Here is a 22750-nt window from a genome sequence, read left to right on the forward strand (position 1 = left end):
TTTTTTTCGGCCCTGCCTTCACGAAATATTTCCGAGCAACGCCGGGTTATTCAGCTAGTAATAGATATAATCTCATGAGAAGACACGTTTCATGACTTTATTAATTTCCTTATCATGGTACCGGCAGTAGATTTTTACCCGTGCATTAGTTTAACTTGATTAACGTTGCATAATTTGCTCTTTCGAGATTTTACAGGTAGCTGTTCATCTCTCCTACCAACACTGGCTTTAAGTTGTGTCATTTTCAACGGACCATGTCCCGGGTTGGCGGTTCAATTCATGAGGCACTGGTCTCACAATCCAGTTGTCGTATATTCGAGCCCCGACCGGGAAGGATTCGTAGTGTCAGTAGAATCGTAGCACCAGCCATGCAATGTTTCTGTACACTCTGAATCGGCTGCGAAGTCTGTTGAAACAGGAGGTCAAATTTCACTACAGGAATGTAATACCAAATTTTATACTACGGGCTATGTTAATTTCGCTGCTCTAAGATAACGATTGTGAATAAGGCTTTTCATGTGTTCCCGGTGCCATCTGAATCGGCCTTAGCCTTATAATACTATATTGTATCTATTAACATTTACTATTACTCTAAATGTTTAAAAATGTTATTCTATTTGCAGGGTGCATGCATGAAGGTCGAATGATAGACAGTGGTACAGAATGGACTGATCCTGGTGACCCGTGTGACCATTTCAAGTGCGTCTCAGGAGTAATTACACGATCGCGAATAAAGTGCTACACACCGTGCTCGAATCCGCTAACCCTGAAGCACGGTCAGTGCTGCCCGGTTTGCTTAGGTGAGTAAGTATGACTTCTATTCTCTTCTTTCCTGCCCGAAACATCGCGCATTTCGATGGTTTACGGGACCACCCATATTCGCTGATTAGCCTGTTTAGCGATCATCAGCATCTCGAGTCAAGTAGTCATTCTTGATTCTTTAACGAATCGATTAACCAACTCATTATAAACAAATTAGCCTGCATCAAAGAGAATCTTTTTTTCAGTACAAGTTAGAAACGAATAAAAAGCCCATCTCGAATCATGCACTTTTGTTTTGTTTCTTCCCATTCAACAATACCTAAGCCCCAACCATTTCAGGCTACTCTCCAAATTTTATGTCGGTATGTTTTCATGCTCATGTCAGTTAAAAATCGATTGAAAAACTTCGATAATTACATGATCATCTTTCATTCTCTGTTGGTTCTGCTTTCGTTATGCTCGGTTGGAATTCTTGTGAGAACGCCGCTGGCGCTGTGCGGTTATGTTCATCTCGTTTTTCACTAATGATTTATGATGGAATATTGGGTTCAGGACCAAGGCTCCACTATACTTCAGCTTCGTGGGAGTTCTGAGCACCTTTTTAAGTGTACACTAAAATCCGTTTCAAATCGTAAAAATGTCTTTCGGCCACCGCTATAAATTAGATGAACCCGATTCGATTAACCTTTTCCGAACTCCTGAAATTTCCTGCAAAATAACGTCATTCAGTCCTCCAGTTCGACCCCTCCCTGAATGCAAATGTGGATTTTCGAGCATAATCACATAATTTGGTTCGGTTCAACCAGATACGTCCGAGGGGTGGCTTGTTTGCCGGAGATTGATGCCGCTGATGAAGACGGGCTCTGACGGCATTCCCATCGTCATTTTTTTGGGATGAGGCTCTGAAACAACCCATCCTTTCCTCATAATCTTCCCATCAGTTGCCGCCGCCGCTGCTACCACTGCTATTGGTCTGAACCATAAAATTGGTAATGAGCCTAACGCTGTATGGCTATGCGCGCAGAACACACAAACGTTTTTTCCTTTCTATCATTCGTACCTTGTTGCTCTGAAACTTCCACCGAAAGGTTCAACATCGAGGGTGAGCCACAGGTCCGCTAACCGTGCCCGGATGGTCATCTTATTAATACACATGTGTTTTTATGTTGATAATTTTTTGATTTACTGCTTGTTGGGTGGTCAAAACATTCACAAACCTTCCCGCGCCCGGAATACGGAATGCGAACCCATCACGATGAAGATGTGGCCTCAGTATTGATGTTTGTTATTATTATGACTAAATTCGTTGATGTAGTTATTGAGGTGGCATATGCTTGGCCCCCTTATGAGATTTATTATAGTAAACATTTTCTGCCAATCTGGAAGAGAAACCGATAAATTACGTGTTAGTGATGATGCATAATTATTGAATCGCGTAATTAGTTAGTGACCAATGTCGAATTTTATTGTCGTATCTATTATAACTCCTAATATTTGATGCTGGTAGGAATTCATAATTCATATAGCGAAATTTAAAGTATGGATGCGGTATTAGATGATGATCAATAAAGTGAAGCACAGGTCTCAAACTAGAACATAACATTCAATCTAATGATCAGATCTCATTCCGGAAAGCAATATTAAGAACTTTCTTCTAGATACGCTGTTAGTCTATAGTATGGTATACAGTTTCAATTCTAATCATTTTATTTGAAGTTTTTCTTCATTACAAAAAAACGTCCAGTTATTCGCTTCTTGTGTGAAGTTGTTTATATAAATAACACGGAAAAAGTTGAAGAATGTTGAAAATGTTTAATTAGGTCTATCAAAGACAAATATTTTCCGATCGTGGGAACCGAACCAACTTCGAAGTTAACAACTTGTTTGAATTGCTCTCATCAGAGGTAACAAATTTCTACTTCTGATCAATCCATAACCTACTAATAACTTAATAAAACAAATTATTCATCACTTCCCTTCCTCAATCGGGCAGCAACGCTCGAATTGGAATTCTTTCCCATTCATTATTGTTCCACATCTTTTCCGACCTGTTCTTCCACTACAGGGATAACTATCACTTTTAAGCTATATAGCAGAGTCAGCTGAATTTGGAGAAGGTGTTGGGTATATGTGTAGGTATAACTTGCCTCCTAACGAAAGGTGTGTATGGTTTGGGTACAATATTTCGAATCAATCGTCTCTGGTTGGCTGGGTTCGAATATCGTCATTGAATAAATCGGTGTGAGGCTGCCGGTCGGCTATTCTGGCTTCTCACTTGGACGTCCCACGATGCCGAGGAGACAACCAAATTGATTTTTATCTACTAGATGAGATCTTGATTATACATTTAATCTGTAATTAACTAACATTTCAGATCTATTGATCGATAAGAATGAGAGTGGATTGCTTTTTTTTCAAAGTTGAGGAATGTACAAATTCATACACAGGTTGTCACTGATGGATGTAGTTCCGCTTCAATGAACAATTCAACATGATTGATTCATGACTCAACCATAGATAAATTTGTTAATATTTTGCATCATTATCTACCATATATTTCATATGAAGTTTTGTAAAATTCTAAATAGCAATATTAATTCAGTAGTTATGGATTCTGTTTTGCGTTTGTATGAAATCGTTAACCGTTCAGAGAACCATATCAAAGTTTGTTTTTAATTGTAGTGTATTGTGTTGATATTCATACCAAAAGGACATATAATGTAATCATACTCATACAACATAGGTTCACATCTGAAAAAATTCATTAAATATTTCTCGATCGTCTTGCTGTGTAAAAGTACAAGTGAAACTTTTGGTAACTTGGAAGCATATAGCATTTTCTTGCTAGTTAAAAGTACTCACTGAACTTGTTCGGTACTTTCAAGTTGCTAGGAGGTAAATGATTACTTAAAAACCAGCCCGAGAACCGGACTTCTTCCCTTCTATTCAATCTTTTGATCACTTGGGAATTAATATTTCATCCATCCTTTAGTCAGAGCTCTGGAAGTTCCATGTGTACGATCGGATTTTTGTTACGTTGAATTACAAGAATTCATTATTCTACTGCTATGATGTCGATTTTTTTACCGGATAAAAACATTGAGAGCAAAAACACGGATTTTGTAATGCAAGAATCGTTTAACTTCGAATGCAAAAACCGGGTAAATACTTTTGTTTTTGAAAGAACCGGCTAGAGCTAAGATATACTTGACAAAAGAATTAGGTAAATTTCGTTGCTCAAGTTACGGTAATTTTTTTCTTGTAGTCGTTATCAATCTCGTTTCAACGGAGTCTTCGGTCTTATCGTACAAAGTGGAAACATATTTCGCGCCGTACGACCAATTTCCATACGATTTAAATCGCGGTTGAATAGGTTTGGAATTAATGCGATAACACATCAGCTGACAAGTGGATGATTGTACTCTTTCCCTGCTGACTATCCTGTTTGGCATATGATGAGTTTTGATGGTATGTTTTTTTTTCATAATAATTTTATATTTTTATGACAGTGCGGGTTCGTCTTTGTGATTGGTGCCATAAAAATGTCATATTATCATATACATAAGCTTTGCCTGCGGATAAAAGCTCAGTGAATCTTTTCACGTCTCCACATCATTTGAAAATCGAGCTACAGCGACCTTTGTCGAAACGCTAACATCCAAAGGTTGGAACAGTCGTAGCCCGCGGGGAAGTGTCAAAATGTTAATTTGCAAACAGATTTGGAAGCATTATGGCGGAACTTGATGCTGACCAGACAGAATCAGCTTCTCGGAGGTCCAGCAGTTAAGTGTCAAACTTTCCACGCCGAATTATGTCGAGGACGTTTGGAGGATTAGCGCTGTATTGAATCGGTTTTTGGTGAATTTATGGGATTAAATATGGAGATCGGCTCCGCATCATTGGTGTTATAAGATGGAATTTCTTGACAAGTTATAGGAATGTGCATATTTTTTTAAAAGTGATAAACGTGTTTGTAAAAATTCAACGAATTTTCCAATTCACGCTTGACTTTTTTTTAGATAGGGGAAGGTGTTCGGTTACCGACAGTGTACGGTTGCCGACACCCCACCGTAACTTTTGACAGAAAGCGGATAATATCATTCCGACAAATGACATGTGTGTGTAATAGCAGCACGTTCTTTTTGTGCCGAATACCGAAGCAAACAGACGCTTGTGCTGCGCTCAAAACAAATTTTAATTACGTGAAAATCAACACAGAAGTTTTTTCTTTTTTTTTTTTAAATAACTATTTTTTTTTTTTTTTCATAAATACGTTTATTTCATAGGCAATATACATAAGTTTTTCTTCGCCGTGGCATCCACAATACATAGTAGTTTAAACCTAATACATTTCGAATATCATATTAGTATGTTGGCACTCATTAGTTAATCTAAACACTGTTTTTATCAAGCGAGTTGCTATTTTAATTACATTAAATAAAATACATTTATTTTGTACATGATCTTATAACTATTTCAGGATTGTTTGTATCAGTTCACCACTTATATTCAATATCCTATAGTTGGCTATTGGTTGAACTCATGGAAGAGAAAACAGTTTAACATAAAATAAAATTTAAATTGGAACTCCAATGGATTTAATGAAATGATAAAGAAGTTTCATGTATGGAAGGTCACGACAAGCAAGAATGTCGCGAACTGGGACATTGGATAGTCTACCTTGGGTACGCAAGGAATTTATTAGTTGAGATCTGACATCACGAAACTCCACGCATGTCCAAACAACATGGTCAATATCGCGGTAACCTTCGCCGCAAGCACAATGATTAGTCTCGGAAAGTCCAATTCGAAGGAGATGTGCATCTAACGTGTAGTGATTGGACATGAGTCTGGACATCACACGAATGAAATCTCTACTCACATCCAGTCCCCTGAACCATGCCTTTGTCGATATTTTAGGAATAATTGAGTGCATCCACCGACCCAGATCATCTTTATCCCAAGAAGCTTGCCAGCTGGCAAGTGTTCTTTGGCGAGACGCGCTATAGAATTCGTTGAAAGCAATCGGTCTCTCATAAATTTCACCCTCAATAGCACCACGTTTGGCTAAAATATCGGCTCTTTCATTGCCTGGAATGGAGCAATGAGCCGGAACCCAAACTATTGTGATTAGATAATTATTATTCAATATGTCGTTCAGACACTGTTTTATTTTACCCAAGAAAAACGGTTCATTTTTGCCAGCAGCGTTTGAGCGAAAGGCTTCAATTGCACTCAGACTATCTGTGAAGAGGAAATAATGGTTTGGAGATAATGTGACGATTACATTCAAGCTATAATGAACTGCTGCTAACTCTGCTATATAAACAGATGCAGGTTCTTGAAGCTTGAATGAGGCCGAAACATTATTGTTGAACATACCAAACCCTGTCGCTTCTTCCATTCGCGATCCGTCCGTGTAAAACATTTTCTCAGAGTTAATATGCCTGAACTTACTTGAAAATATTTTTGGGATTTCCATAGAGCGTAGGTGGTCCGGGATTCCACGCACTTCGCGCTGCATGGATGTGTCGAAAAATAAAGTTGAGTCAGGTACATTTAGGAGGCTGACACGGATAGGAATATATCTTGAAGGGTTGATTTCCTGTGACATATGGTTAAAATATACTGTCATGAATTTTGTTTGAGATCGAAGCTCGACTAGTCGTTCGAAATTATTAATTACCATGGGATTCAGCACATCACATCTTATTAGCAGGCGTGATGAAAGCTCCCAAAATCGATCTTTTAATGGAAGAACTCCCGCCAGAACTTCAAGACTCATTGTATGTGTCGAATGCATGCAGCCTAAAGCAATTCGCAAACAACGGTACTGAATTCGCTCAAGTTTGATAATATGAGAATTTGCAGCGGAACGAAAACAAACGCATCCATATTCCATCACTGAAAGTATCGTTGTCTGATACAATTTTATTAGATCTTGCGGATGAGCACCCCACCAAGACCCTGTTATTGTTCGAAGAAAATTTACTCTTTGTTGGCATTTCGTTATCAGATACCTAATGTGTCCTCCCCACGTGCATTTGGAATCAAACCACACCCCGAGGTATTTGAAAGTCAAAACCTGTTCGATTATTCTTCCCATCATATGAAGCTGAAGTTGCGCGGGATCATGCTTTTTTGAAAAGACGACCAGCTCTGTTTTCTCCGCAGAGAATTCGATACCAAGATGAACAGCCCAAACGGACAATTTATCTAAGGTATCTTGCAATGGTTTTTGCAGATCAATAGCTTTGGATCCAGTAACTGAAACCACGCCATCATCTGCCAATTGTCTTAGTGTACATGGGGATACTAGACAGCTGTCAATGTCATTCACGTAAAAATTATAGAGGAGCGGACTGAGGCATGAGCCTTGCGGGAGACCCATGTAGCTAATTCTGAATGTTGCCAAATCGCCATGTGAAAAATACATGCACTTCTCTGACAAAAGGTTGTGCAAATAATTATTTATAACCGCTGGAAGTCCATGTTGGTGGAGCTTGTCTGAAAGAACATCAATGGAAACTGAATCAAATGCTCCTTTAATGTCTAAAAATACAGATGCCATTTGTTGCTTTTGAGCGAAGGCAATTTGGATGTCAGACGAAAGTAATGCAAGGCAATCATTCGTCCCTTTATTTCTACGGAAGCCAAACTGAGTATCTGACAACAAACCGTTCGTCTCGACCCAAGTGTCGAGACGTCGTAGAATAATTTTTTCGAACAATTTTCTGATGCAGGACAACATCGCAATGGGTCTATATGAGTTGTGATTGGAAGCTGGTTTCCCCGGCTTTTGAATGGCGATAACTTTCACTTGTCTCCAGTCAGGTGGAACAATATTTTGCTCAAGAAACTTGTTGAACAATTCCAACAAACGTCTTTTTGCGAGGTCGGGCAGATTCTTCACCAAGTTGAATTTAATTCTGTCCAATCCAGGAGCGTTATTGTTACAAGACATGAGTGCTATGGAAAATTCCATCATTGAAAAGGGGCTATCAATGGAATCATCATTTGAAGAAGACTCCCTAACAATGCTATGCGTAGGAACGGAATCTGGACAAACTTTCCTCGCAAAATCAAATATCCATCGATTCGAGTACTCCTCACTCTCATTTCCTACGTTACGATTCCTCATTCGTCTGGCCGTGTTCCAAAGAGTGCTCATTGAGGTATCTCTTGACAAACCTTCGACAAAATGTCTCCAATAGCTACATTTTTTGGCTCGAAGTATGCTCTTGTACTTGGTTTCTAAAACCAAGAATTTTTCAAAATTCTGAGGAGTTCCTCCTCCTCGTTTTAAAAACGTCTTGAAAGCATTTTGTTTCGCGTGTTTAGCATCTGAGCACTCTTTGTCCCACCAAGGATTTGGAGGTCTTCTGTTAGACGATGGACCAAGAAATCGTTTGGTTTGGGCTTGTTCTGCGGCCTCCAGAATCGAACAAACGAGGAAGTCATATTCTTCAAGTGGGGGAAGCTCTTCCATTGAAGTTAAGACACTTGAAATATTACTTTGGTATTTAATCCAGTCAATATTTTTTGTCAAATCATATGGAATATTAACTGAATTAGCAATGCCTTTGTTACTGCTAATTGAGATGATGATTGGTAAATGATCGCTACCATGTAAATCAGGAAGAAAAATAACTATTTATTGGAATATGAGTTAAAATTAAATTATTAAGATTTAAATTGGGTGTTTTTGTGTAGGGAAAATTCTAAACCTACTTGTATTGAGAAAGATTTTTCTTAATTTTTTTTATAGTATCATAAGTGCATAAGAGCATCAATTGGAAAGGTAAGTGGATCGAATATTTATGAAGTGAAATCGGTCTATTTCGTGATTTAATACCGAATGCTATCAAAATTTTCGCAACCAAAGTTTTTTGTAGTAATTTTCAAAATGTCTACCGATTTCGGTCACCGGCACCCCAAGGTGCAAATCGTGAAAAATTGACAGTGATATGCAGAGGTGCCAAATCTGCAAATTCGTCTGTAAATTATCAAATTTCGTAGTTAACCTGCAAACCTTTACAGTCAGAATTTACAGACTTTTTAAAATTGGTGCGATCTTATTGTTTTTGCTAGCTAAACTGGCATCTCTGGTGATATGCAACACGTGGACAAATTGACAACTTCAAAACATCCGTCATATAAGTAAAAACTTTGGTTCTCTGGTTCTGTTAGCCATGGCGACTTCAAACAAATCGTCAAAGTCGAGGAAAATTAACTGTCATGTCGAATGCCATTAATGCCAGCCGATCAGAAGCCAATAAATTCGACTGCAGTAACGTATTCAATGCCGTGAAGCCGGTGGAAGGCCGGCCAAATCAACACCAAAGGCACCATCATCCAAATTATCGGCCAAGAGAGCCAAGGCGAAGTCACCATCAGGCAATGAAGACTTTTCTCCAAAATGCCTCCGAAAAGACTAATTGTCGTTTTTTCTTTGAATAATTGGAGTCTTTACTTATATTCTATTTCAATTGTTTTTTTTATTTTTAGCTTTTTTCGGTTTTTTAACGATATCAAACTAACTAGAGATTATAAGAGGAGAAAGAATATGAAATCATAGAGCCATAGTACTCAAGGAAGAGCAAGGATGTGAAGAATAAAGTGCGGAAAAGTGAGACGTGACAAGGGTCATTTAAGTAAGCAGAAGGCTTCTCGTATCTAAACTTTTACCTTCTACCAGAGGAGTCGAACTTAGGCATCTTAGCGATACGAGTTATCCGAGTCTCTGATATGTCAGAAAGTAAAGGCAAAGGTCGTTTGCCATTTACTGTCCGAACCGGCAAAAGTAAAGTTACGAGAAGTTGTCACATTCTGCCCACGACGGTTTCTCACACAATGTGTTTCATTGTGTTGATATTTTCTCATACAGTTAGTTATAACACCGGAATGGAAGATTTGTCCGAAACTATTGCTTGAGTGCCTGGAGTATTGCTATGCGTCCCAGTTGTACCGTACCGTTGAATTCCACTATGTTATATCACGTCATTACACTCTCACAAAGTCACTATTTTCACAGTCACTATTTTTTCGAAGGTGTATCAAACGTTATAATACAGATACGTATTTCGGAATGCTATTTGCATCCTTCTTCAGTGTATCGGTTTTATAAGTTTATTGAAAGAATGCTGCAATGAAGTTCCTTTTATACAAACTTAAGTAGGTAGAAACGTAAGTAGGTAAACCACAAAATGAAAGGTAAAAACAGGTAACAGAACACTGGAAGAGTTAAGTGTTTTTCTATGTTTGTTTTTATCTTGGATATGGGTAGTAACTGGAAAAGCCAAGAAGATCTATTCCCTTGGTCTCGGTTTAATAAAGAGATGGAGTTATTTTTGAAAATTTCTAAACTTTCTGCTGAATCTAATTTCCATGGATTGGAAATTTGTCTTAAGATTTTTATGTCATTAGTAGAGAGTTCATGATCTTCAAAAAAGGCATGTTCTGCTACTTTTGACTTGAAGTGATGTGGTAGTCCCTTTTCCAATTCTTTGGACGCTTTCGCTATTTCTGAGATATGTTCCTTGAAACGAATGTCCAGTGTTCTCTTTGTTTGTCCGATGTATATTTTATCGCAATGAGGACACGAGATTTTGTATACCCCAGACTTTTTCAAATTCTCTGTAGGATCTTTTGTAGAACCTAGTAGAGTTTTCAATTGGTAGTTCATACTGCTGAACACTAAATCTAAACCAAATTTTCTTAGTTTTGATTTTAGTGGGTGTGAAATGTTTTGATTGAAGTCCACTGATATTCTTTTAAAATTTTCAGAAGGGGGGGGTCAAAGTTGTAAGTGATTGTTTTTTCAACAGTCTTAATTTTTTATCGAAGATGGTTTGAATTGTATGCTCTGGATATCCATTGAACTTTCCAATTTCGAAAATAAAGTTTTTCTCTTTTATCGCAGCATCTTTTCTAAGGGGCAAGGATAGCATTCTGTGAATCATATTGTGGAATGCTGCCATTTTGTGTTGATGGGGATGATTAGAAGTATTTGGTATGACACGGTCCGTATTGGTTGGCTTCCTATATATTTCGAAAGGTAAGGATTTTGCCTCCCGGACAATAAGAATATCCAAGAAAGGTAAACTGTTGTCTTTCTCTTCCTCATAGGTGAATTTAATATTTTTATGTAAATTATTAATTATTTCTAAAAAGTTCGATAAATCGTTGCGTTTGATGATGCAAAATATATCATCTACGTATCTCCACCAGCGATTAGGTAATAATCCCTGCTTATTTATAGTTATAGTTCTTCAAGGTTTGCCATGAATAATTCACATAAAAACGGGGAGAGTGGATTGCCCATTGGTGCCCCTTGTAATTGTTTATAAAATTCCCCTCTGAATTTGAAATAATTTACATCCATACAAAGCCGGGTTAGAGTAAGATAAGACCGTACTTTGCATTTCCATAAACTACTACTATTTTGTTGAAGTAACCAATCTTCCAACAGATTGATTGAGTCCTTCACTGGGACACTTGGGAATAAGGCGGTTACATCGAAAGATCATTTCGTCATCTTTGATATCGCCTGAATTCTGAAGTTGAGTAACGAATGTCTGTGTGTTAGGAACTGATTTACTGAAGAATTTTTTTGGCATAGATTGGAATTCTTTTACTAGCCATTTGGATATTTTTTGAGTTGGGGCCCCTACTGAAGAAATGATTTCCCTTATTTCGTTACCAGGTTTATGAACCTTTGGTAGTCCTTTTATTTTGGATAAAGAAGGGTTAGAAACTTTGAGACTACTGAGATTGATATCGAAGTTTGGGTTGCATTCATGAAGAGTTTTATCTACTTTTTTAATAATATCTGGAAGGGGGTCGGCTCTTTGTTTCCTATAAGGGCCGTCATTGATTTTTTTTTTTTAATTATCAGATTATCATAATCTTCTTTGTCCATAATTACCACTTTGTTTCCCTTATCAGCCTTAACATAAAATACAGGCTTTTCCCGCAATTGTTTCACTATTTCTTTATCACCCATATTTTGTTGATTTTTCAGTGAGGTATTTTTAATGATATCAGCTACAATAGTTCTGGCATCATTAATTTGAGAAAAAGAAAGATTACAGTTATTTAGGCCTGTTTCTACGTCTATAATAACCCAAGATTGAGAAGTTTTGTTTGTTCGTTGGTAAAATTCTGAGATGACCGATTGATTAGGAACATGCCTTTTTTGAAGATCATGAACTCTCTACTAATGACATAAAAATCTTAAGACAAATTTCCAATCCATGGAAATTAGATTCAGCAGAAAGTTTAGAAATTTTCAAAAATAACTCCATCTCTTTATTAAACCGAGACCAAGGGAATAGATCTTCTTGGCTTTTCCAGTTACTACCCATATCCAAGATAAAAACAAACATAGAAAACACTTAACTCTTCCAGTTTTCTGTTACCTGTTTTTACCTTTCATTTTGTGGTTTACCTACTTACGTTTCTACCTACTTAAGTTTGTATAAAAGGAACTTCATTGCAGCATTCTTTCAATAAACTTATAAAACCGATACACTGAGGAAGGATGCAAATAGCATTCCGAAATACGTATCTGTATTATAACGTTTGATACACCTTCGAAAAAATAGTGACTGTGAAAATAGTGACTTTGTGAGAGTGTAATGACGTGATATAACATAGTGGAATTCAACGGTACAACAACAGTACTATTAGCAAAATTTATTTCTTTACTAAATTCATGAAAAAGTTTTCTCAATCAAATAAATCAACTTAGTTGCTTAATCAGTTGTTAGCTAGGTACTTTAGCTTTCCATTCATGTATATATATCCGCATGTACAGCTGAACCTTTTCGAGCTAACTCGGGTGTACCTCAAGGCAGTCATCTTGGACCCTTTTTATTCTTACTTTATCTGAACGATTTGAACCATTCGATGCAATGCTTGAAATTATCTTTCGCCGACGATTTTAAATTGTTCCATCTTATTAAAGATCACGAAGATGCCAGATTCCTGCAAAAACAGTTGGATATTTTCTCCAACTGGTGCGACCTCAATAGAATGGTATTAAACCCATCTAAATGTTCCGTGATCTCTTTTACTCGCAAACGCACAACGATAGTATTTAACTATACTATTTCCGGAACTATCCTCAAGCGAGAATCGACTGTAAAAGACCTGGGAGTTCTTTTGGACTCTAAACTTAGTTTCAAGCATCACGTCGAGTATATTATCTCTAAGGCTTCCAAGACACTTGGTTTTATTTTTCGAGTCACAAAGAACTTTAAAAGCATATATTGCTTAAAATCACTATATTGCGCACTGGTTCGTTCTATCCTAGAATACGCTTCTGTCGTCTGGGCCCCCTATTATCAACTGGACATCAATCGCATCGAAGCTATTCAGCGTAAATTTCTTCGCTTTGCTCTTCGTAGTCTTCCTTGGAGAGATCCCAACAACCTCCCAAGCTATCAGGAACGCTGTAAACTGATCGATCTACACCTGTTATCTGATCGCCGAGATCTCTCCAGGGCAATATTCGTGTCAGATCTGTTACAATCTAAAATTGATTGCCCCGAATTGTTAGGCAAACTGAATTTAAATATTCATTTTCGAAATCTTCGATCTCATCAATTCCTGAGAATTCAAACCGCTCGCACTAATTATGGCTATCATAAACCTTTCTCCAGTATGTGTCGTCTATTCAATCGATGTGCTCATGTATTTGATTTTACCCTGTCTCGCAATACCATAAAACAATTTTTTTTAAACACAATCTCAAACAGTCCTTCCAACTCCAATACTTAAATTCTAGATTTAGCATTAGGGTGATTTAGTATCTAATCCACAAGTTTAGTTTAGTGCTCCCTCAGTAAGCCTACTTCCATTCTCTATCGATTACGCAACCAAGAATAATATTCACCATTAGGTTTGTTTCTAACATCCGCTCGACTCTCTCGATTCCCCGGCTGTCCACCATCTTCTTTGGAACTAACTAGATCTTTATGATGTTACTAATACTTTTTGCATCCCCCCCTCTTCATCTTTTCACCATCTTTTGTGACAATTAACTAGATCTTTTGCCGCTTTATACTTCTTTCGAAACGCCCCCCCCCCCTTCCACCCCTTCGAACCCCTTCGTAATTCCATTTACTACAATATTCACTTCTCTCTTTTTCTCTCCTTTTTTCCTGCATTCCCACTCTCCGAGGGCCACCCTCTTTGATGTCCAGCATGCCGGACACCCGCCGAGTGTTTGTGACTTGGGGGTTTTCCCGCGGACCCTCACGGACAGCAGGATGCGGCCCTCAACGTCACCGGCCAGTCACTCTTGACCCTCGCCGGGAATAATTTTACTTTAAGCCCTTAGTATTAAGCAGTATATCTGTTGGATCTTTGTAATCTGTTGATATAAAAAGATGAGGAGGTTTTATGCCTGCTGGAGAGAGAGATTGTAAATTTCAGCTCCAGCGGGCTTTTCCCTGCTCCCAAATAAATAAATAAATAAATAGTGTGCACTTAGTCAGAAGTTATAACTTTAAAATAAAAGGGTGCCGCTAACCGAACACTCTCCCCTAATATACCTTATGATCAACAAAGAACCGGAATTTTCATTTTAAAATACCCGCGCCCTTCCAATCGGTAAACTTTTATTCTCTCAACGTTGGCAACACTTTTATACACATTCTGTCAAATTTTGACGCATATCGTACGATTAGTTTTTGTTTGGCGTCTATACAAAGAAGTTGAAAAATTTTCGGGTGGCGATTTTTATAATGGATGAAAATTTAGAACAACGTGCGTGCATAAAATTTTCTGTTGCAAATGGATTTAAGTGTTCCGAAACGTTGAAAATGTTAGAAAAGGCCTTTGGTGAATCGTGTCTAGGAAAAACACAGGCATACGAGTGGTATAAACGCTTCAAAGGTGGTCGTACAAGCTTGGATAATGATAAGATCCCTGGCCGCCCAACAACATCTGTTACTGAAGAAAACATTGAATCGGCGAAGCAAATCGTGTTGCAAAATCGTTCTGTACCGATTAGAGAAATTGCTGTGTTGTTGGGCATCTCTTATGGATCAGCCGAACACATTTTAACTGATGTTCGGTGCCAAAAAAGCTGAATTTCTTTCAAAAACAGTGTCGTGTGTGCGTTGGTTGTGTCACAGTTTTTGGCCAAAAACTCAACCAATATCATCAACCAAGCACCGTACTCTCCAGATATGGCCCCGTGTCACTTTTTCCTCTTCCCCAGACGCCGCAGGAGGAGAATACTTTGAAGGCGATAATAAAGAAATTTATTAAAAATTGAAATTTTGCGTTTTATAATAAAATTCCGGTTCTTTTTTGATCATAAGGTATATCATTTCCGGCTCGCATTTAGTTTACCAAATGTGAACAATTATTTATTCAATAGGGAAGACCGTGGTTGGTTTGCCGAATTGTGTTTCCAGAATCTCTGTACTCATTCGGGTGAGACTTGATGAATCCTATCAGGAACTCTTAATGCTGAGATGGCATTTGATACATAATCTATTGAAACCATCTCTTCATTCAACAATTTCTAACTTTAAATGATTCTAATCGCTTATTTACATTTGCTAATCGTTTTAATTTATGTTAATTACCTATTTTTCATGTTTATTTTTCCTTTTACTAATCAATTATTTTAAAGTATAATATCTAATTTCGTTCAAAAAAGGTGAACATTTCACAAATATCAAAGTACACGTTGCGATACGTCAAATTACAACTCAGCCAACCAACCCCGTACAAAATTCGGTCAGTCTACCTCAAAGAATGTTTTAGAGAACAATCACGATTTACAAAAGAACATGAGTACGGTTACACTGGAAACAATTATGTCATTGTGTAGAGTTCGGAAGCGATACCACATTTTTGGAAATATTATGTAAATCTATTCGCATTATACATATTACTTCACAAAAATAGAAATTTAATCAACAGCGCCAAAAAAAAAGAACAAACGTGTTCCTGTCCAAACGACAACACGTGAAATTACGTCGGTACATGGGCGACCAAATACGCTACCAAAATCACTACAGATGTCGTCACTGACCATAACAGTCTATTCATAAAATTCACTTGGCTAGCCTGCCCTTTCGGCTAACCAGCCCCGTTCTCCCCTTCATTACCTAATCATGCAATGAAATCTAATATTTAATAAATAAAATACTTTATGCTCATGCAACTTTAGTTAGAACGTTTCTAGAAAGCATCAAATCTGGGAATTCAAAAATAAATCGTTCATTCATCAAACAGACTTTCGATAAATGATATTTGATAAAATATCAAACCGTAATATCACAGTCTGTGTAATAGCGATCGTATCTATTGAAATACAAATGATTCAGATATCAGGGCGGTTTGAGTCAGATCCGGTTGGTAACAATAAAACCACCTTTCAACCGCCCCCACACGCGTAGGTCAAATGCAGTAGCGATTTTGTTCTCTGCTACTCCATTCGCTTCCAATCGCTCGGACAGATCCAGCTTTGATGATGGGTCATCGACGAAAGAGCACTTAGTCAAACAAACAGTTCTTTCTAATCTTCGACAGTGGATAACCTGATCTTGCTCAGCTGGCGGTCCGGTCTGTGATCTTGGATCTTTCAGTTTACCGCACCGTAAAGTCTAACGTAGAGGGTCCAAAAGAAAAGCAAATTATGTCTTGAAAGGTTGAGAACATAAAAATGTTAATAACTATATGATGATGGAGAATATAATAATGCCCCGCGTCCACGTAATGATGGATGAACAGAACAAATATTTTAAAACGCCAGGGATGCTGTCATAAGTCAGGCTTAGGACCACCGAAACAGAGCATGGATGGAACAAGTCAATAGAATTGCAATCCCAAAGTGTCCATGGCATTTGATTTTTTATTTCAAGGAACTGACTCTTTGATTGGTTCACAGTTTTGATTATAAAATATCAAAATGAATAATAGTACTTTGTTTCACACATTCGCACAAATACTCGATTATAAAACATGTACCAATCCACCGTTCACTTTGCTTATTTATTTCGCATATATTTTCTCATTAACTAGCTAAATTCAGAGCGAGAATATAATGATAATCGAAACCCAACTTAATGGAAAATTATTATTTCGTATATTTTGTGCCATCAAAACTAGGGTTCTGCACGCAATTTTTGACAGTTATCAAAACTCAAAACTGATACTGCAGATTTGATATAAAATCTACAGGAGCCAATTCAAGTCTTTTAAAGTCGATCAAATCATCTTCACGCAGAAAAAAAAATTTGTCAAACAAAATAAGTTCCGGTGAAATCTAACGAGTTTTGTTGTTGATGTAGTGTCAATTACAATTCTGGTTTGGTTCATCCAATGTTGTTTTGAAACAATCAACATTTGTTTGAAACAACCATGTTCTAGTTAAAAAGAAACAGATTGCATTTGAATCAGTAATATACCTGTTTTTTTTTGTTTGATCGGCCAACTAATCTTTTTGTTGTTTTAAACAACCGGAATTTTTCTGCGTGTACGAGAACATTAAGTATCGATATGTAGACACATGTATACACATTTTCCATGTTGCCGAACTGATTTGAATCAGAAATAAAATTTGGCGCACTGAATCTCGATTCAAATTCTTATTTGAATACTTAACATTTCTGTATGGAAAAGATACGAATTGTTTTGATAAATACAAAATAAACGTAGGACTATGGTTAATTGGTGAGAAATATCATTTAATCCACCAGGCAGATAGATGAAATTTTTTCAGGTTATCAAAGAGTAGATTTAGGTGCTCACATTTTTGAGTCCTAAAATGAAAATTCTCGATCAATAAATAACAATTATAATAATAATAACACATAACAATAAAAGAAAGGTTTTAATCCACCTAGTGGTGTATTGTTAGATCATTTTTTCAGACAAATTTAAGACATCTTTATTTTTCAACAGTACTACACCGGTGTTGCGGAGTTTGCACTGAAATCGTTCATTTTTGCCAATTACACTACACCGGTGCTACACTTTTTCTTTCCCGGGAACTGCCGGAAAACCGAAGTCGGTTAATTACTCACAATATACAGTTAATTAAAGTTTATCGAATACTCTTTCATACTATTTTAGAGTGCTGTAAGCGTATAAAGTTCACATTATATCCAAAACACAAATCAATTGCACTATTTTTCCGTTTGATCTGTTAGTCGTTATCTTATTTAGAACAGTGTTAATAAATGTAGAAGGGTTACGCAGTTAACAAGTGTTATGCCAAGTGCAAAAGCGAATAAAGTCTTCTCTTCCCTTCAATCCCTCCATGTGTGGCATGGGAGTGCATTTATTTCCAAAAAATTCTCAGCAGGAATTCAAGCGTAGTGCTCAATCATTGCCAAGATAAATTAGTGCTCGTTGTATGAAGCAAAAGGTTGTGCGACCATTGCCGGAGGAAATAGTAATAAAATCATCAAATTTGATTATATACCTGATGATGATAGTGCTGATGCTATCCCGCATGGATGAGATGGATCAAGGCCTGAAGACCAACCACCGATCAGGTGCTGGATGGCTCCATGGCGTTTTGCTAGAAGAAAAACAAATAAATTCGGATACATGTGAAGGGAAAAAAAATCAAAATCATTTACAATGATGAGTTGTTTTGAAATTTCTCACTGAAACATAGTCAGTGGCATCAAAGGAAGCTGGATGGGTAGAAGGCGAAGAACTTCTCGTATGCTGTTCAAAAAGTCATGTCCAGGGTTTAATGTGTGGGATAATTTGATCTTTTTTGAAGGTTTCTTGAACTGATACTTTCATTCAACCCTGTGATGAGATCTGCTCATCCCAACAATGAAACAGTTTGAAACCTGTGCTTGATCACGTAGATAATCAGTGGCGGCATACTCCACTCCGGATGATGGCCAGATGTTCCTTCTTGTTACCTGAATGGGAGGGATAAATAGAATGATTCAACAGTATTTGGTAAATAATGCGAACCAATTAGGCACTGAAAAACCTAGCGGACTGCTGACTTAATCCGTCAATCGTTCGTGGCTCGGACCGGTCATGGACAAACCTTGTGGTGATCAAGTCGATCAGCCAAATCAAATACGCTGCTTCAATACATACACCCGCGCACATTCCAGGGGATACCCATTTGAGATTTCCGTGAGTTCGATTGGTTGACTTGGTCTCAGCCAGGCACTAAGGAGAGATACATTAATAACAGCTTAACACCACGCGGAGAAACGCTATATGACATAAATTAGATTGAGAACAAACTGCCTCTTTCTCCTTGTTAGCGTGATCATTATTGTGATCGAGAAAGAGAGACTTTCGTACGACAGAAGTAAAACAGGTTGTTTGTGTTGTGACTGGGCAAAATCTTCTGGACAATGTGAGATTTAATTTATACCGTACAGATTTCGCATAATCTAAATTGAATACAAATTATATAATTTATTATGGTTATCTTTATTTATGTTAAAAGATTCAAAATCCATTAAGTGAATATCTTTGCTAATTTGTATCAATAAGGAGTGCACATTTTATTTTTGAACCAAACGACTCTTTGCCTTCGGTGTATGAAACTCAGTCTGGCGTGAAAGAACCAGTTAATTTTAGTTTTAGGTCGCATGAAATATGATCAATTACATAAAAAAAGAATGAACATCAATTGCATTGGCTTGCATTGCATTATATTATCATGCTCGATGTCCAAAATATGACGAAATAAACTACATTGGTAAAAAATGGCATGAATAATCCTGCAATAGAATGTAAACAATATTGATAGTTTCTCGATCAGGGAATAATTTCTGATCAATAATTATGATATGCTATGAAACAGTAACATAGCTAGGTAATGATTGCTAGTTGTGTTTTCAATGTATAGTGTATAGCTTCTAGAATAAAAGTAACACATTTCAGTATTGCTCATGTATTCATAAAATTTTGTAACATAAAGTCTGTCTAAGTTATATGTACATTAGAAACAGTCGATTAAGGTGTTAATCCTCGTTTCACGAACTTTCTGCGGTATCCCCGTTAGGTTAAAAAAAATGAAATGTACACGATATGTAAATCAATAATACTATGAAATAGATATCAGTTGAATAGAAAATTACCCGGGTTGGCGGTTCAATGCATAGGACGCAGGTCTTACAAGCCAGTTGTCGTATGATCGAGCCCCGACCTGGAAAGATTCTTAGTGTCAGTAGGATCCATAGTACTAGCCATGCAATGATTCTGTACACTAAGAATCGGCTGCGAAGTCTGTTGAATCAGAAAGGCCAAATTCCACAAAAGGAATGTAATGCCAAGACTTTGCTTTGAATAGAAAATCTGATTAAAAACAAAGATCGATGTAAAACTAAATTGGAACGATAGTTAGATAGTTTTGATTTCAACTGAAAAATGAAGAAATGTAAAGTAACTTTCCATTCAATTGCGTACTCTAAAATATTGCATGAAAATTTATGTAAATTTTCAAACTATTTTTATCTGTGTCTCTTAGATACGCCAGTTGGTACGATTCTCCATCTTTTCTTGAAATCATCAGTACGATTTGCTTTCTTTTTAGTTTCGGAGAATTTTCGCTTAACTAAAACCCAGTACTTTTCAATTGGGAAAGAACTTGACAGTTCGGTGGATTGACTGTTTTTGACACGTGTTTGACCTCTTGTACCTTATACTATTTCGGGACGGATGTCGCATAATGACAAGAGGCCCAGTAGTAGGCCTCCCGTAGTCTTGGTTTCCTCTTCAGCTTTTGCTGCACTTTATATTTTTTCATCTTACTTTTTGGTAGATTAATAACATTTTTTGATTTTTGTTTTTTTATTATAACGAGCCATCGTTTGAACGAAAAGTCATAAAAATCCCAGAAAACCGATGGCTATTGTCCGTTACAGTTTCAAATATAGGTCTCCAACTAACTCGGTCCATGGCGACTAGGCCCTTCTCTTGACTGATCCACCTTGCTCGCTGCACTCCTCTTCATCTTGGCCCAACAGTCCGAACTCAAGAACTATTTCCACTAGAATGTCGTCTGGCAGCCCATTTCGTGTAAGATTTCCTGAGTCCAAAGTATGCACGAGGCACAGAATCCAGGGGCAGAAACTATTTTCATCTGCAGAATCTTGTTTAGTGCATGGCGTGTGCCCTCAATACTAATTCTTGTGACATCAGCGCTCCTTCACTTTCTGGACGGCCTGCCACATTGAATTCTTTGACGTTGTCATGTGTAACCCAATCGGTCGCTGCGAGCTTCATCGGCAGTCTAGTTTCGGACACTACAAAACTCTCGGAACCAATACGCCAAGGTGTGATCTGAAAAAGCACACTCATAATATTTATCCAATTTTTCCATGATCTTTTTTCGCTGTTTTTGTTTCTAAAAATAATGTTTTATAAGAGAATGAAAATGTGTTTTTTCATGTTTAACATGATACTCAACAGGTAAATAAAAATCGGTTTTCAAAACAAAAAAAAAGTGACTGTATCACACTAAAATTTTACATGTGTGCCCAAATATATATATAGACTACAGGGTGCTCCATCTTTTATGTCGGTATGTAAACGCTATCTGACAATACTATTTGTCGTTTCGCATCGAATTTTTTTTAACATGGGACAATAGGAGATCAAATGAGATGTCAAATAACTGTTTGGGCCGGGATTTGGCAAAACCTGTCGATGGTAATCGATATCGGTGGATGTTGGCACTTTATGTCTGCCCGCAAATGCGTGAGAAAGGTCTAGATGCCACACTGCAAACGCAACAATTGCATTGCTGCAACGACGACGGGACGTCTGGTGTCAACAATAGGCGACATTTACTGGCCACCCAGATCACCTGATTTAACCCTACCGGACTTCTTTTTGCGGAGTTATCCAACCAACCTCAAACTTTTGAATAGCTCAAGGCAAACATTCGTGCTGAAATCGACGCTATAACACCCGAGATGCTCGAAACGTATGGGCAAATGCCACCTAATTTATGTTGTTTCCAAAAACTAATCCACAAAATTTGTAAGGAATCAAACTGAATAAAAATACATCACTTTTCTTCTCAAAGTTATTCAATGTTTACATACCGACATAAAATACCGTAATTACCATACTTTTCACCCAATCTCATATTGCGCGCAAACAGCTCGCATAAAATTATTTAATGTTTGAAACAAAATGACATTTATTTTTTTATTTTCCATATGGTATTAACATTGAGATAAATCGTTTTCAGAATCTAACAAGTTTCATGGTTCTATGTGCAAAGTTTAAAATCGAGCTCGGGAAGATTATTAACACCTTTCACAAAACGTCTTATGCTTCTAAAAATTACCAAAGTCGTTCACAATTGGTTGCTAACCTGCTGGTCGAACCATCCACAAAGGTGCAATGTACATAAAATTCTTATCTTGTTCAAACTATTTGCTGTTATTTTTAGCAATTCAATAAATTTATTTGGACGATACAAGATACACGCATGAAAATTAAAATCAGTAGCTGTGTGATTTTATCACTTCTGCATAGGGCAGAGTAATTTAAATAAATAGTAGCTAGACCAGCTATCGTTTAGTTTCAGCTGTACAGCTTCCAGTTCCATCGGATACAACCAGCAGTGAATTCTCTTCCAGTTTTTCATCGGTATATCATTGTTACTACTCGTTAGTGATAAAATATTATCAGTTCAGTTTCGAACCGGATGAGACAAGCGGTATATTCATCTACTCTGCCGAGACAATGCAAATTCGAAACGTTCTGCTTTGAACGCATTGGAAACCGAATCCGGGCGAGAGAAAAAATTTATACCTTATTTATAAGCTAATATTTATCACTCATTGACAATAAGGAGAGAGGGACAGCGTGACCACTACCAAGCCAAACGCAGGTGCATTAATTTATGAGTTAACTTATGCTAGATGAGACAGATCACTATTTTTTTTACGATTTGTCCGTTTTTTGGCCGTATCAAGCATTCCCAAACGCTCGAAATGATTGCATGTATTACAAGACC

At 37.3% G+C, this 22750-nt stretch overlaps 1 protein-coding gene across 1 annotated transcript in view; it reads left to right on the forward strand.

Moving 5' to 3' along the window:
- The window catches only part of LOC131439327 (BMP-binding endothelial regulator protein), a 154069-nt gene that overhangs the window by 111300 nt on the left and 20019 nt on the right, over positions 1 to 22750 (forward strand). The window contains exon 6 of the mRNA XM_058610220.1: positions 624 to 800. Within this exon, the coding sequence (XP_058466203.1) occupies positions 624 to 800 (177 nt within the window). The remainder of the gene's footprint in view (positions 1 to 623; positions 801 to 22750) is intronic.

This window comes from Malaya genurostris, chromosome 3 (assembly GCF_030247185.1).
Source record: "Malaya genurostris strain Urasoe2022 chromosome 3, Malgen_1.1, whole genome shotgun sequence".
NCBI classification, from domain to species: Eukaryota; Metazoa; Arthropoda; class Insecta; order Diptera; family Culicidae; genus Malaya; species Malaya genurostris.